Consider the following 15,548-nt stretch of genomic DNA (forward strand, 5'->3'; position numbering starts at 1 on the left):
GCAATAATGATTGTTTAGCACCCAGCATGCTTTGGGAGACTAGAGCATTGCAAAGGAAAATCACTGAGAGAAAAAAAAAATTGAAAGGTCCTGGTGGAAAAAGAAATAATAAAAAAAAAAAAAAAAAGAAGAAAAAAAGAAACAAGTGCACATAACATCAATGCCACCTCTGAGAAAAATCATCACTACACGAAGATACAGTATACATAATACAGTATAACATGCACTCTCCAATGATAAGCTAGAAGATCCAGAGTAAGTAAAGATTTCATACTTGTGCGGTTTTTTGTGCAAAATTCTGAAAGACCATGACAAAAATCACAGACTGAAAAAAGTTTTGAGATTGCCAGACAAGCTGTGGCATTCAATAACCACTCCAATGACCAGATCGTTAGCCAACAGCTAAAGTCACATTGAGTGAACCAGCTTAAAGTTTTGAGTTGTTCATCATGATAAAATACGAGGCCATAGAGGCAGTTTGGAAGGGAATGAAGAGCGTTGCTTGTGAGGGGCCAGCCGCGATGGTGCTCTGCAGGAAGTGCCACACTCCAATATGCTCTGTCATCATTAGCATTTTTATTGGCTACATGAAGAAGGCGAAATAATATTAACTTAAAAAGAGATTCTATTTGCAGAAAAACACATGCACTAGTAACTCAGTGTGGCCATGGTAAATCTCTTGAGCTTTTTCTCAGAACAGTGCAAACCACAACACTTAGAAATCTATTTAAAAGAAACTAAGATTTTTCTTAGGGGGCATATGTGTTAAAAATAGAGGTAATTTAATCATCAGAGATACTCTGAGTACAACTGAGGAGTGGTATTCATAGCATTTGTATTTTCTGCTGAATGCCACTGAAAACAGGATTGAGAGCTGTGTTTGGATACCACACAGCAGCCTTATTGTGCTCTTTTAGGTGATTGAGAAAAATAAAGCTTCACAAAGACAGGTAGAGTGAACTGGTAAAAAATTTAAATCTGTGATTGTCATGTGTCTGATCTGATCCAGGAGAGCATGGCTTTACCATTCGCAATCATTTGCACAAAGAAAACAAAGAAAGGGCAAATGATACAGTACTGTACCTCCATGGTCTGAGACTGGTGCATGGCTTTGATTGCATTCTGTGCCATTGCCCTTGTAGAAAATGTGACAAACGCACAGCCTGTGGGAACAAGGGGACAGGGAGCAGGAAAGACAAAAAACAACAAGACAAAAGGGTTGGACGCTTGTTAAACCAACACAGTCTACGAGAACGGCCACAAGACGACACTGTTCTCAGTAGTACATAAAAATAAACAACTTCTCTAGTTTATTTATTGACAGTGCTGACTTGCTAATCTGACCATAGATGAAAGAAAAAAAATTAGGTGGAGATGGGTGACAAGGAGGGTTTTTATTTAATTTTTTTGTTTGTTTTGCTTTGTTTTTCTTTTTTGTTTGTTTGTTCTGTTTTGTTACTGTTTTTGTTCTTTAGCCACAGGGTTTGAAATAAATAAAGCTTTTATGTAGCCTTTGGATTGCATAGTTAAATCTATTCAGACCATGCATTAACAATTGCTTGCTCTGGCTTTTGTGTAGGTAAACTGTGGATAGTGAATAAATGTCGGCATCACTGACAGCTGAACTGAGAATTTAATAAAGGGGTCCATAACATCACAAATTACTGTGATGCACCAAGAAGTATCATACAAATAAGAATGAGAAAAACACCACTGTGTATCCTGTGACCATTTGTGAAAAGACTCAGACAAAATTCAGTAATGTAGGTTGAATCTCAACATTTAAGAAAATAACATTTTAAAAATAGAAATCCTTATGATATTTGTTTCTCCAAGTTCTAGGTACAAGTATAATTCTTTGATCCATGAAAGCTACTGCCAGCTTGAACAATTCTGAAGCTATATACGTGAATAACTGAAAAAAAAATCACTCTTTTTTTTCCCTCTTCAGCCTTTAAAATCATAATGAAAAGCCAGTAGGCTAATGCCTGGGCTATTTTCCCACCCTTTTACCATTGTCAGCCATACCTACACTGGGCATGGTGCAGGTCAACGTTTTCAGTGCATGACTCACTGCCCTTTTGGCTAATAAAAACATTGCCTCTTGAGATTTACATTTTATTCTTCATGCACCCTTGGGCATCTTAAAGAAAAAGACTGTGAAATTAATGCAGATTCAGGCTGATTTTGTAATAATACCATGGCACACTAAAAGCTTAGCTAAAGCAACACAGACTTATTTCACTTGTGATCTCTAATGACTTTAAAAGTGCATTGATTTTCAGCTCCCTTAGCCTTGCACAGTTTGAACTTAGGTTTCAGAGAATAATTTAGTGTTCCACTCAATTTCCTCAAAACATTATTATTATTACTACTTAAAAGATTTCCAAATGAAGCAGATCTAAGCACTGAGAGGCTAAAGCATATTGTCATTTTAGAGCTAATGCATGAAAGCTACATTCTGGCATCAAAAATACAATATTGTTGCCCCTGTGGCCAATGGGCAAAATAAACCATTTTGCAATCCAGCAAGCAACAGATTGTTTGGTTTATGCAAATCAATTTGAGGCATAGAATACCTTTTCTTTTTAGCTCTGTGTGTACCTGGTAAGATTATCAAGTCAAGACTGTATTCACATTTTAATCAAACAACAGTAAGAGAAAGCAATGCCTGATCATTACCCAAAAGCACTACATCTAGTCATGAAAATAAAGTCAATGCATTTTTGCATCATGCGGTATTTTTTTTCTCTTTAATGTAAAAGCCCTCAATTCAAAAGAACCTAAGCTAGCTCTGGCTGATAGATGAGCATCATAAAATCACAAATCAAAGTTCTTTTACCCAAACTTCACCACAGCATTGTGACTTTCTGTATTTCTTAGGTAACAAAACAGCTGATGATGTCTCACTACTGTTTAGCCACACTACATAATGCTATACTAGTCTTGTTCAGCAACATATTTCTGTCAAAGAATATGATGTAACAAAACAGCTTTCTGTACAGCAATCTAGACAAAATGTGAAGTAGAAGGGTAAATAATCTACAGTACTCCTCCTAGATTCCATATTGCTGCTGTGCACTAAAATTAAAGAGGCCCAAATTTATCATCAGTCTCAAAGTAATCTCTCTTAATACCATTTCAGTTATTAGCATTATTCTTTTTTTGTCTTGCAAATTCAGTGGGGGATGAGCACAAATAGAGATATACTGGGAGGGCAAGCAAGGAACCCCATGCAGAACCTTGAATAATATTGTTGATAATGGTCAAGAAACTGCTTCATTCACTTCTTTGGTTCTCACTATCAAGGAGTGTGTACTATAGTGACAATTACTGAATGGAGGTTTCAAATGCATGAGAAGCATGTAAAATGTCAACAAAAATCAGTAAGACACAGTTTATGCATTTATCACAATTTCTCCCCAGCAGTTCTGGTGTAAGTAACTTACTGAGAGATGTTGCAATTAGCAAGTCTCAAAAGAAATGTGAATCAGCAGAGAAATAAGGCTGCATTCCTCTCAAGATAAAGCAGACTTCCCTCCCTTGAGCTTTCTCTCTTTTTAACCACAGGGCTCAGCTGGTGGGTACTTTCAGTGCCCAGCACCACTGCAAAGCCTTCCTCCTCACTCCTCAGCCCAAAACCATTTGCATGGGTCTCGTTGCCTTTGTCATGGAGCAAAAGGACCTTTGTAGCAGATCTCTGTACCAATTTGAAATAAACTTGTTCTTTGGGCAAGGGGAATGCCTGATGAATGAGGTTATGCAGCTTGAATATGAGCGTTTGGAAGCAGCACTCCACAGAGAGGATGGGGCTGCATTTTAATTAGGGTTTGCCAGCCAGAGGCTACAAGGTTAAGTCCCCTTGTTATCTCCATTCAGCAGGCCATTTCCCACTGATAGACAGTGGCCATTTCCACCTTACCATTTATTGAGGTAAATTTCCAATTTACCTCAATAACATGGCAAAAATTCAGTAGAAAATATTATTTTTAAATTATTTGAAAACCCAGACTTTAAGAGGTTGCCATTAAGTGCCCCAATTAAACATTTGCTAATTTAACCATTCTTCCAGACATTGCTATGTGCATTCACATTCAAGGGTTACCAAACGTGGACACTCACACACAACATTTGTTTATTGATTATGTGTGCATATATATTTTATTGTGCATGGAATATGGGATCATATATATTTTATTATGTGTGAACTATGGACTCCTTTCCTTCATGACCAGACTGCCACACTGGATGGGAGCTTAGCCTATGTCATAGGATTTGGTCTATTTACCTCAATAATTTTGCATTTATAATTTAGGTGTTCAGAAAAAGCTGTTGTGAAATGCTTGTGTTTACTGCCATGGTCAATGATTTTCCTCGGTGGGGCACATATGCACTGGAGGAGGATGGTTTAGTTGGGCATCTAGGATTTAATCAGAAGTTGGTGTCCAAGGACACTGGATTTCATTTCTTTACGTTTCTCAAGGGTTAGGAAAAGCCTTTCCAGCACTCTCTCACTCACTGTGTCACATGGGTGCAGGTGGTCTTTTGGGAACACACTGCCAGCTCTAGGACGTAAATCACAATTAGAAGAGGACAGGACTAATCAGATTTCATGCCTTGTGGTGCAAGGAAACAAGAAAGATTTCTGTGGCCTCTTACCTCATCCTATGAAACACGGCATTGATTGGCGTGCCACGGAACAAGGTCTTCCCAACCCACAGCTACAAGCAAACTATTTCTGTTCTACCCCACCTATATTTAATTATTCCCTTCTTACTGGAGCTGTGGAGCTCTCTGCGAGGGAAAATATGGAGAGGGGGATATTTCTATAGCTAATGCCTCGAAATAACTTCAGTTTGTACAACCAACTACCTAGCTACACCAAAAAATAGATTGTTTTGTAAAAACAGCCAGCCTACAAGACATCTCACACTTATTTATCAGCTCTGGTTTCAAAATGTCAGGAATCACTGACATAAGGAAAAGGGGAGGGAGAAAGAAAATCTAAGAATTTTAGCTGCTTCTCCAAGGCTGCCTTCTCACCCCCTACAGCAGATAAATGAGTGACTGGGGAAGGGCTGCCGGAAGTAATTTCCTCCTGCAGGCAGAATTGGAGTAAGGCACCCAGCCTCGTCATGGGAGAAATTTTGGAGCCCATTATCACATCTGCCACGTTGGCTGAGAGAACATCTAAACTCACAGGCTTACTCCTTACCCCTCTCCCACCAGAAACTGAAAGAGAATTCTGAAAATGCAGTCAAATGTGATAGGCCTCCTCCTTGACCCTGGCCACCCCAAACCTAGGGCTTGCTGCTTGAGTGACTGAATATTTGAAATATTTAAAAAAGCTCAGCGCTGCCCCATTTCAGCTCCTGCTTCATGTGATTCTTCTCATCTCAGGTTTTTCTAGAAGTGTCGAGAAACAGTCAGCAGTTCTTGCACAGCCTAACACAACATCAACTGCTGCGAGCTGCGAGTGAAGTAGAACATTTTTATGTATGGAAGCCTCAGGTAAGGTTCATACCTACACAAGAAACCTCCCTCATGAAACCACCACGGTCTACCAGAGGTTTTAAAATGAAGCCAAAGGGAGATGCAAAATGCAGAGACATTGTTTGGAAGTCTAAAAACATGGTTTTGACACAAAAGAAGACCCAAGAGATTTTCAAAGCCACCCAAGCAACTGCAGTGCTGTGTCAGTGCTGGCTGCGCAGCTGGTGCTGTAATGGTTGCACTACAGCTTCTCAGTACATTGTAAACAAGTTTTTCTTCAATTTCTGTAAAGCAACAAAAGTGAAAAGCTGCCAAATACTCCTGCAAGGAGTAGTTGGGATCCTCTGAGATGAAAGTTTCTATTTAAAGAAAAGATAAGGCTTGAATAAAAAGCTATGGAAATTGAAGTATTATTAAAATTAAGCTCTGTTGGGTTAAATGTTTCTAGCTGAAATTGCAAAATAGACTTTTCCTTTTCCTTTCCTGTGCTAATACAGCCCAGTCTGAAGGAAGGAGCATCCTGGAAAACAGCCTTCTAATGAAGACATCACAAAAAATCTGTCTTGGTGGCTAAAAAACATTTCATCTACAAACTAAATTGTACACCAAACTGTTTACCGTAGTGATATCTGGTTGTTAAGTATTACCTAAGACACACAACGACAGGTCTGAGACCAAGTGCAACAATTCAGTCTAAAGAAAATAATTTGAAAAAGTCACAGTGAAGCTCTTCAGTTTACACATATCAGGCACATAAATGTATCAAGAGACACATCCTGTAACCATGTCTCAGCTCTTCAGCTCTGCTGATTTGACTGTTGACCAGATGACAGGTTGTAGATTTTAAATTTCCTGAAGTTCATGGTTCCCTCAAAGCATTTCTAATTGGACATTCAATTACTCACCCTGCAAAGTACAGACTTCAGTAAGTGGAATTTACACAAACCCAGAATTAAATGGGTACCAAAGACCATATTCTATAACTGTGCCTCGATGATCCTCTTGTTGGAATAAAGCCTCTTGCAAATTATTTCATTTCAGGATTGCCTCTTGGGAGGGATTGCTGCAAAACTGCAGTAATGGAAATCTGAGATGTAGTTATTGGCCAAAGGCCAGCAGAGACATTGGTCAGTTGGATGTGTTGCTTCCCTCCCAGCTGCAAAGAGTTTCAGCAAGGGAAAACAAAATTAAATGTGCCATGATGATTGGAAAAAATGAAAATGTTACCACATTGCAGCAAAAGGCATAAGACACAGAGGTGCTTCTGAAGAGCTATTGAAAACACAGCACTTCCATGTCCTTGCTTCCCATCGCTTACTGCTGCACAATTCAGAAGGTGACCCCTAATCTAGGGTGTTCCCACAGCTGGCACTTCATGTTACTTTAGCTCAGAAAGGAGCAGTAAATATCCAGAGGAGAGAAAACCCCAGCATAAAAGTCCCTCACCTATCCTTCCCTGCAATTAATTTGATGCAAATACTAATTTTCTTTTACTAATTCATCAAGAAAATCCTTGAATCTGAATGTTCTGAATGGATTTTCAAGAAATTAAATTGCCTCACCATGGTGTAACTCGCTATTTAATTTCTAACCTGCTCTTAAAGCAAAGAAAGAATGAAAAAACAATCCTTGTAATCAATGTTTGCAGAAATGTTCACTTGTCCCATGTGCCTGGTGATGTTTTGTTAAAAAAATCATATAATTAGGAGCCTAGAAGATGTAGAAAAATGCATTTTGAGCTTTCTCACAATTTTCATGGTATATCCAACTCTCTCTACATGTTATTAGCAGGTTTTTTCAGCGCATGCTATTAACCCAGTTGACTTCTTTCTGGTATCTGATATATAAATCTGCACTTAGCAATACAGCAGAATAATTTGCTATGTGGTGCTCCTGTGATAAGGATAAGAGGATTTTTTTTTATTATCATTACGGATGGTAATAATTCCTAGAATGATACAGAGATATTGATCCACTGATCTAAAAAAAGCATTTTACAAAGGCAGAAGAGCATCACTACCCTTATTTTAAGCAACAGGATAACAGAGATGATGAGCGACCAACTCACCTATGGTCAATACAGCACATCAGCGGCACAGCTACACAGCTACAAATCAAACTTGGGGATTTCTGGCTATATTTGCACACTCCAGCTCTCATTGCCTGGCTGTCTGTGGTCATGTAGACATTACATAGTGCTGGGAGTAAGGAGGTCTGAAAGTTTCCCTAAACCATTTACAATAAGTGATTTAAAATCTTAATCATCTGAGGCAGTTCACTTCTACTTTTTCATGATAATGAGGCTTAGCACATGATATCACAATCATGAATTTTTGTAAAGCATATTTAGCTCTTCAGAAGAAGTGCTGGATTAAACAACCCTGCAGGCTGAATCCTTCTCTTGGAATAATGAATACTGTACAGGAAGTGGCAAGCTTCTTTAGATAGTCCCATGAACCCTGCTCAAGAGGTGGCCAGCCTCTGTGGCTGTTGGGTCCCTGGGTTCTTTATCTCTACAGCCAACAGGGTATTTTTATTTTTTAATACCTTTCACAGCTAGGAATTACTTGCTGCCAGCCAGCTAATTTCACAGGGACTATCCCAGAGCCTTTGGAAGGCAATGCCTTATGGTTGGTGCCTATTGTAGCTGATTGAAATATAGTGAATTACAGGTATAAACAATGGTTATTTCTTAGATGCAGGAGTGAGTAACAATGGGGGAAAATGTGACTCAAGCCATAAAAAAGAATCTCAGTTTCTTTAAAATACTGCTCCACCACTGGAGTGCTATATCATTACTTTGGTCTCATTTTAGAGCTGATTTGCAAACAGCTGACAATAGGAATTTGGAGTGGAAAAGGTGATGGTCCATTTTCAGTAGTGACAGCAATGGGTGTGACTTTATTAAAGTTCTGTCAGCTTTGGTGATGAACCAAATTCTGTCCTCTTGGTTAGGAACTACAATGAGCTCCATCTCTCTCCCCTTCTCCCTTTATCTAAGCACTTATATCACACTCATCACTAAGTGTTACATTTTCCCTTGATGCCACAGGACAGGATTTCTCCTTGCTACTGGAGCCCGTGTGGTACAATACAACCCTAAATCCTGCCTATGAGTGGCCAGCTGACTGTTTACGCTCCCAGTGGTAACATTGCTGATGTAGTGTAGCCATGGGCTAAAATGAAAGTCAACCAAAACCTTTTTAGTCTTTACTAAATAAAAAAACTCAAACCTAAACCCAGTCTAAACCAAAACTGTTCTACTGAGCCATGTCACATGGAGCTATTCCTTGCAACTATCTGCTGGTAATGCAGATTATTTGCCTGAACACTTTAAGAAAGCTTGAAAACTGGCATAAATACCAAGGAAGATCCTGTTCAAGCTTTTTTTCATCTGAGATACCATGAGGTGTACTTGTTATGCAATTGAAAATACCAAAAAAATACCAAACAGAGTTTACTGGACCACATTTCCATCTCACTGCTGTGAGCACTGAACTGAGCTCCTGAAGGCTCTGGCATGGCAGGGTCAGTGTTTTACTCAGACAGTGACTATTTTTCATTCACTCCCCCTCTGTGTCTAGGAGGGGAGCACATCTGGATGGGTGATGAGAAAATAAATTATATTTGTGGCAAAGGGAATTAACATCTTGGAAATGGTAACATGAATTAAAACTCATTAAGGATTGGAACCCTTTACAAAGATTTAATGGTGTAAATTCTCCCTTCTGAAGCAGTTTTTCACCTTGTGCTTTTTCAGTCAAGCTCCCTCCTCTGCAGATGTCCCTCAGCACTTTTCATTTCAACTGCAATACCAACCATTTTCACAACACTTTGCCTTCTCTCATGGAGTGGTGGTTTTGTGAAGCTGATAAAAATCTGCCTGAAAACCTGGTTGGTGCAGCTGAACCCATTTTGAAGTGTGAACATGGGTGTGTAGAAAGCAATTCGAGTTTAACAAGGCATGAGGCATGAGGGCATGATAGAATATCAGTCATGATTGTGACCGAAATGAACCCGAGCGGCACAGAGGATGCAGCTCTGCTGTGGTTACTGGTGTGTGACCTACCTGGACTGAGATCTTCAGTCTCCAGCAGGAGAGAACAGCACATTAACTGTACAGCTGTGCTGGCCAGCACACAACACTGCCCTGCCTGACACATTGGAGACGTGGCTTAGGAATTTCAGCTCCTGATTGTTGTGAGATTGCTGTTCACAGCAGAACAAAACTACCCCACCAACCCCACTTTGTTGGATTTCATAATTAGCTTTTCTATGCTCCTTCTGTACTGAGTCTGTTGAATTAAAGCAAGTATGCAGTGGGATTTTTATGGATCCCAGGAAAGATCCATTTCTTTGTTGGGTGATGCTGACAAATCAATTAAATCTTTTTTTGGGGCTCAAAACATCTGATGTGGAGATCTTGTTATTTCAGCAGTTAATTAGCTCCTTTCCCACTTGTGTCTTCCTTGTGCTGCTCACACAATGAAATCAGCGAAAAATCAGAAATACTTATTTTGCCTCAGTGTTGTGTCTAGAAAGATAATGGCAACACTCAACTTCATCAGTAAACATTCCTTATTGAGCTGCAGGAACCAACTTTAGACCTGTGCCCTAATCTTCCTCAAGGCAAAAGCCATGATCGTGAGGCTCTCCTTGCCTGAAAGGACTGCTGCATCCCAGCCCCAAAAATTTGGGGATCACAAAGCATAAATGTAAGTGCATAATTTTCTTGTGGCTCCCTATTTATTGTAAGAGTGGCTTTTCAACAAGTCCTTATTGTTCAGAAGTAATACAGTATGTGCTTTCAAGCAGTGCCATGACATATAGGAACACCTGCACTTCCTTTACTAAAATTTATAGGTGTTTTATAGAAACTGGGAACCCCCATGCACAAATTCTTGCACAAAATTCTGTGGGTCCTAATGCCTACCAGAAACAAGTAGATCCAAAAGTAAAGAAATAAAATCTAAATCTATACCCATATCTATATGCAAAGTGGTGCTATTACCTTTTTCTGTGCCTTTGAAAATGTAATAAAATGCATAAACTGTGTACTTTCTATGTATTTGTTTTTCCAATAGATGTGATGTTTTTCACAGCTCCACAGTTAAAATTACTTTATTTCCTGTGCCATTAAATGGCTGTGGCAGGTACAACAGCATAATCCTGCACTGAGAGATGGGACTATTCCTATTTCCTTTTCTACTCAGCAACCTCTGGCACTGATGTTTTGAGAAGGTTCATGCTCTGAGAATAAATTCAGGTCCATATACCATGGAGTTAATATGCAGTCTGTGTCATTAATATACATTTATCTTTCTTTTCAATAGATTTTCAGAAGGCTTTTCCCTAAAAGGTACTTTTGCACTCAAAAGGGATCACTGGCTATTGAAATCTGTGCAGCATTTCATTTCAAAGTTCAGGTTGGTCACTTGACCACTCTTGATGGTGATGCTTGACACCTCTGCCCTCGTTTTTGGGTTGTGGTAGAGGTGCAAGATTTAAAAACTCTACAAACATTTGTCCAGGCAAAGCTCTCAGATCCAAGGTAACCTCTTCATTTCTCACTTACAGCAGACCTATGTTTTGCATAGAGTTACAGAAAACACAGGAATGGAGGAGATAGTGCTACAACAAGGGCCAGTTCCCATCACCCTTCATGCCCTCAAGCAGTCATTTACAGTCCTGTCTTTTTTTTTTTTTTTTTTTTGGCCATGTGCTACAAAGCAGAAATGGGGTCAGGGGAGCAACTTTGATTTTGTGAGAGCAGAAAACTGAGGGTGTTTTCTCAGGGTGCAAAGGAACCTTTCCAGCTGACAAACAGGGTGATAACACAAGTTAATATGTTGGCACTGAGACCTTTCTGACACTGGAAATACAAGGTGATAATTTCAGTCACTGTGAAAAGTTCATGTGGATACCTTCATCACGTGGGACATATTACAGAGTAACCTCTCGCTGCAGACAGTAGCTCTGCCTACCTTGGCTGTGACATAAAGCTCCCAATTAGCACTTAAGGAAAGAGACTTTACAGGCTGCACACTCACCTCGGCTCAGCCCATCTGGTCCCCGAAGGATTCGGCATTCTTCTATCTGGCCGAACGGAGAAAACATCACCCTGATATCATTCTCATTACACTTCTTCGAAACCATTCCTATGAACAATTTTCTGTCTTCCACAGCTAGAAGATAAAAATAATGAATGAGCAAAGGCCATTTCATCTTTTTGCTGTGATCAATGCTTCATTACCACATCAAACCAAGCTCCAGTCATGTGAGTCTGGCTCTGTGACTGAAGACAAGTCCTAAGGCAAACACTTTATACTTACAACCTCCCTTCCCCCCTTCCTCCCCCACCCCAAATATCTCGTTTTTCTCTCTCTCTTCTTTTTCTAGTGGTGCTTGCTGTTTATATAACATATTAATTGGCTGTCTTAGTCACTCTGCATACACCTCTCCTTCATGGCTTCTAAAAGGAAAGTATTCTCCATTAGAGACACTTTTAAAGATACCTTTGCATAGATTCTAATTCAGATAAATTCCCTCATCCCCACCATGTGTGAAAGAAATCATGATGGGGTGAGGGTGAAGAAGGGATTGTGCACATAATGATACAAGCTAATGAAAAATAGTTCTGAGAAATGTTTTGAGAGCAGCTCCTATCTGAGCTTTCAATTTCAGCCAACTTAATGCACAGCACTGGAAAGGCAGATGTGCAATGACTGCTCTGTAAAAAGAATGCATTATCTTTTTCTGCTAGTTTTTTTTTTAGTGCCACAGCCTTCTGCCCTTCAGGAGGACACAAGACATATTTCAGGACATCACCTGAACACCCTTTGATGCATAATGATGCTGAGTTTGCAAAAAAAAAAAACCCACAAAAAACGTGCTTTACCTGAATTATTGGTAGACTATTTCCTGCCTGCACTGTCACCAACACCAGCACAAGCTGGACTGCTGCAGCAGGATGCACACAGTCCTATTAATCAAACTCAAATTTACAGGTCTAAAGCAGGGGACTCTTGTCAAAAATGAAAGAGGTCATCAGAACTTAATTCACTCTGGAAAAACTTCAAAATGTTAACGCACCCACCCATCTATATTAAACCAAAAATCTAAGTGCTTATTATACAGTACATACACCAGTGCTTTCTTCTTCTCTAGAAATGGCATGTAAATCCAATTCCCTGTTAATGAGCAGACTGTCAGGGTTTGTGGGGAAGCAAAGAGTGCAGGAAATCTTTACTCCAGAGATCTGCAGTGCACTTACTTATTTCTATTATTGTGCAAATTATTTTTGTAATGAAGTATTTTCATTTCTGGGCTTACAAAAAAAAAAAAAAAAGAAAAGAATCCTCCCTTGCTCTCTAAGTCTGTCTCCTGTATTAGTACAAGTTTGTCATATAGAAAAAATTGCAGCTGAGGAAGAAGGAACTGTGTCCATTTTTTCTAGGATTTTATTTCTGTTATACTTCAACATTTTCAGTGCATTTAATAATTTCAAGAATAACAAGAAGTTCATGTTTATTGATCACGAGAAGCGTTTGAAGTAATTTTCTCCTTAAATTGCTGACTTTAAAAAGTATTTGTAGCTTTTATATAAGCAAGCACCAAACCCATGCATTTTTCAGAACCCAAAACAGAGACCAGCCCCAGCAATCCCAGCCTCTCACTCTACAAGCTTGCAAGAAAATTGGTGTGAATTTAACACCCAGAGGAAGATGTTTTCTTCAGTAGAGATTCCTCAAGACTGAACATTTTCATTCACACTTTATATTGAGGTTCCACATGCAGGTGAACCCTCCAGAAAGGGTTAAGAAATGATGAATGCATGGGGTGAGCCAGTTATATACAGATCAGGGGCTGAATATGTGTGATTGCAAATAAGACCTGCAAGTAGGGTTATTTATATATATATATGTCTTATTATGAAGATTTACTTCTGATTCATAATATATAGCTGACCTTGATGTCGCTAAATATTATTTTAAGGGTGGGAAAGCTGAATTGCCTTGCTCACAGCTACAAGAGGAGTACAGGCAGCCACTTCTGCTGGTGGAAGGATGCCTGCAACCTGGCTGCAGACAATTCCTGTATTGCCTTGAGCAATCTCTTTGAGGAAGTTCCCTGACCAGCCTGTCCCCTCAACAACAGCCACAGACTATGGCCATAGTGCAGGAAAGGCTTTTAGACAAGGGATCCAGCTGGGCTGCCAGGCCTGGATTTCTCCACACAACAGACTGAGGTCAGGTTGGGTGAAGCCTTGGTGCCAAGCACATTTCCAAGCATTGCCTTCTGCTCTGTGTTATGAACCTCACATTTTGTGTCTCTGGGTCAGCTAGTACCAACCAGTTTAAATTTGATCTTAGCTGGAAATACAGTGTGCAGGTCTATCTTAAGGGTGGCTAGGTTCCAGTCTCTTTTAAAAATAGCTGCTGGCTAAGTTGGACAAATGCCTGCCACAGCATCCCAAAAGAAGTCCCTTAGGTCATGCTTCGGTGCCAGGACAAAGCCTCAAACCATGGAGATTCACATGGAGACTCAAAAGAAATGGGATGTGAACAGAAGGCTTTGTTTTAGTTTTCCAAAGAGTAGCAGGCGACAAACTCCCCATAGGCCTCCTTCCGTTTTGGTAGTAAACCTATAAATATGCCATTTAACTAACATGATTTGCAGGTTTGCAGCTTGAGGGTGATTTTATAGTAAATTAAACACCCAGCTCCTGTGTACTGTACATCTTAAAAATGCAGATTTCATGAAGAATGCTCATAGTACAGAAAACATATTGATATGATGACGTGCTCTGCATTCAGTGCCATTAGTCAGCGCTGATCAGTGTTGAAGCTTAAGAAAATTGCTATTCTTTTTCTGGCTAGAGGCCCAGCATAAAAAACATTTAAAGTGACAATTGTTAAGATCAAAATGACATGTTTTCACTCCATCTGATAGAACATCTGATATTATTAGGCTGAAAGAGTTTTTCCCACACAGAGAAGGGAATACTTTTCCACCTTGATAAGACTGATTTTCAGGAGTTGTTTCTGCATTTTTGGTCAGCCATTTCTTTCTTTCTAAAATGAATTCTTACCAGCCACACAGGCAAGGCTTGAGAATCAGACAACAGAGTGCAAGAAGTGTGGGTCAAATGTTTTTAGAAGTTAGCAAACTTCCCTCTGGATCTGCCAAACCCGTGAATTTTCCTGTGTGTGTTGGATTTCTCCCACGGACTGTAAAATGGGGATTAAACACACATGACCCAGCAAAGCACTGAGGCTGGGACAGGTGCCTCTGCTTAGGGAAAGGTTGGCAGCCCAAATCTGGCCTAACTTCAGTGACCTATAGGTTTTGTCTCAGCTCAACTGGTTGTTGGCAATGCCAAGAGATCAGCTCCTTCAAAGAGTGACAGATCTCACCTCCCACCATGGTGGCATCGCCTTTGTCGTGGGAGTCTCTCCCTCGCTAATGATTACAGAGTAGAGAGTAGATGACAGATTTTTTTACACTGACTGAGTGGATTGATAGAGGCTGTTACCTTCCAGCCAACTCCCAGATCTTAGGCATCATGACAACATCTAGATGTCCTGAGCTCCAGCTGCAGGGACATCAGGAATGAATGAGCTCTGAGGGGCTGGACAAAACCTGGGAGCTGTGAGTGCTTTGGGCAATGAGAGCAGGCAAAGAAAAAGGGGGAAGGATAACAGTGTGCAAGGGCCACCACATGTACACATATCTCAAAAGCATTTCACTGCTGCTTGATAACTATCTCTCCCACCCTTGGGGAAGGTTTCAACAATTCAAAATCCAGAAAAATCAAAACTTTTTTAGCATGTGTTTGATATCATTATTTCTGAATGTTGCTTATGGGCTTAGTTGAACTTTCTGACAATTTTACACCACTCTGGGGAAATGAAGGAGATACAACTGTTTGGAAGCAGCAGGTAGGATGGGATGGCTGAGTGCCCCTCCTTGATGGAGCAGAAGCAGCCAGAAGGTCACAGTAAACAAGGCCTGAAGTTCTATTTATAGGAAGGAAAGTGTGAAACTGCACAGTT

General features: G+C 40.0%; 1 protein-coding gene across 9 annotated transcripts in view; it reads right to left on the reverse strand.

The window, feature by feature from the left end:
• The window catches only part of CELF2 (CUGBP Elav-like family member 2), a 540,383-nt gene that overhangs the window by 50,321 nt on the left and 474,514 nt on the right, over window positions 1–15,548 (reverse strand). For all 9 annotated transcript variants that reach the window (XM_053942011.1, XM_053942012.1, XM_053942013.1 and 6 more), the window contains 2 exons: window positions 11,544–11,678; window positions 1,084–1,163 (listed from right to left, as the gene is read on the reverse strand). In XM_053942011.1, coding sequence (XP_053797986.1) covers window positions 1,084–1,163; window positions 11,544–11,678 — 215 coding nt within the window. The remainder of the gene's footprint in view (window positions 1–1,083; window positions 1,164–11,543; window positions 11,679–15,548) is intronic.

Source organism: Vidua chalybeata, chromosome 5 (genome assembly GCF_026979565.1).
Source record: "Vidua chalybeata isolate OUT-0048 chromosome 5, bVidCha1 merged haplotype, whole genome shotgun sequence".
Lineage (NCBI taxonomy): Eukaryota > Metazoa > Chordata > Aves > Passeriformes > Viduidae > Vidua > Vidua chalybeata.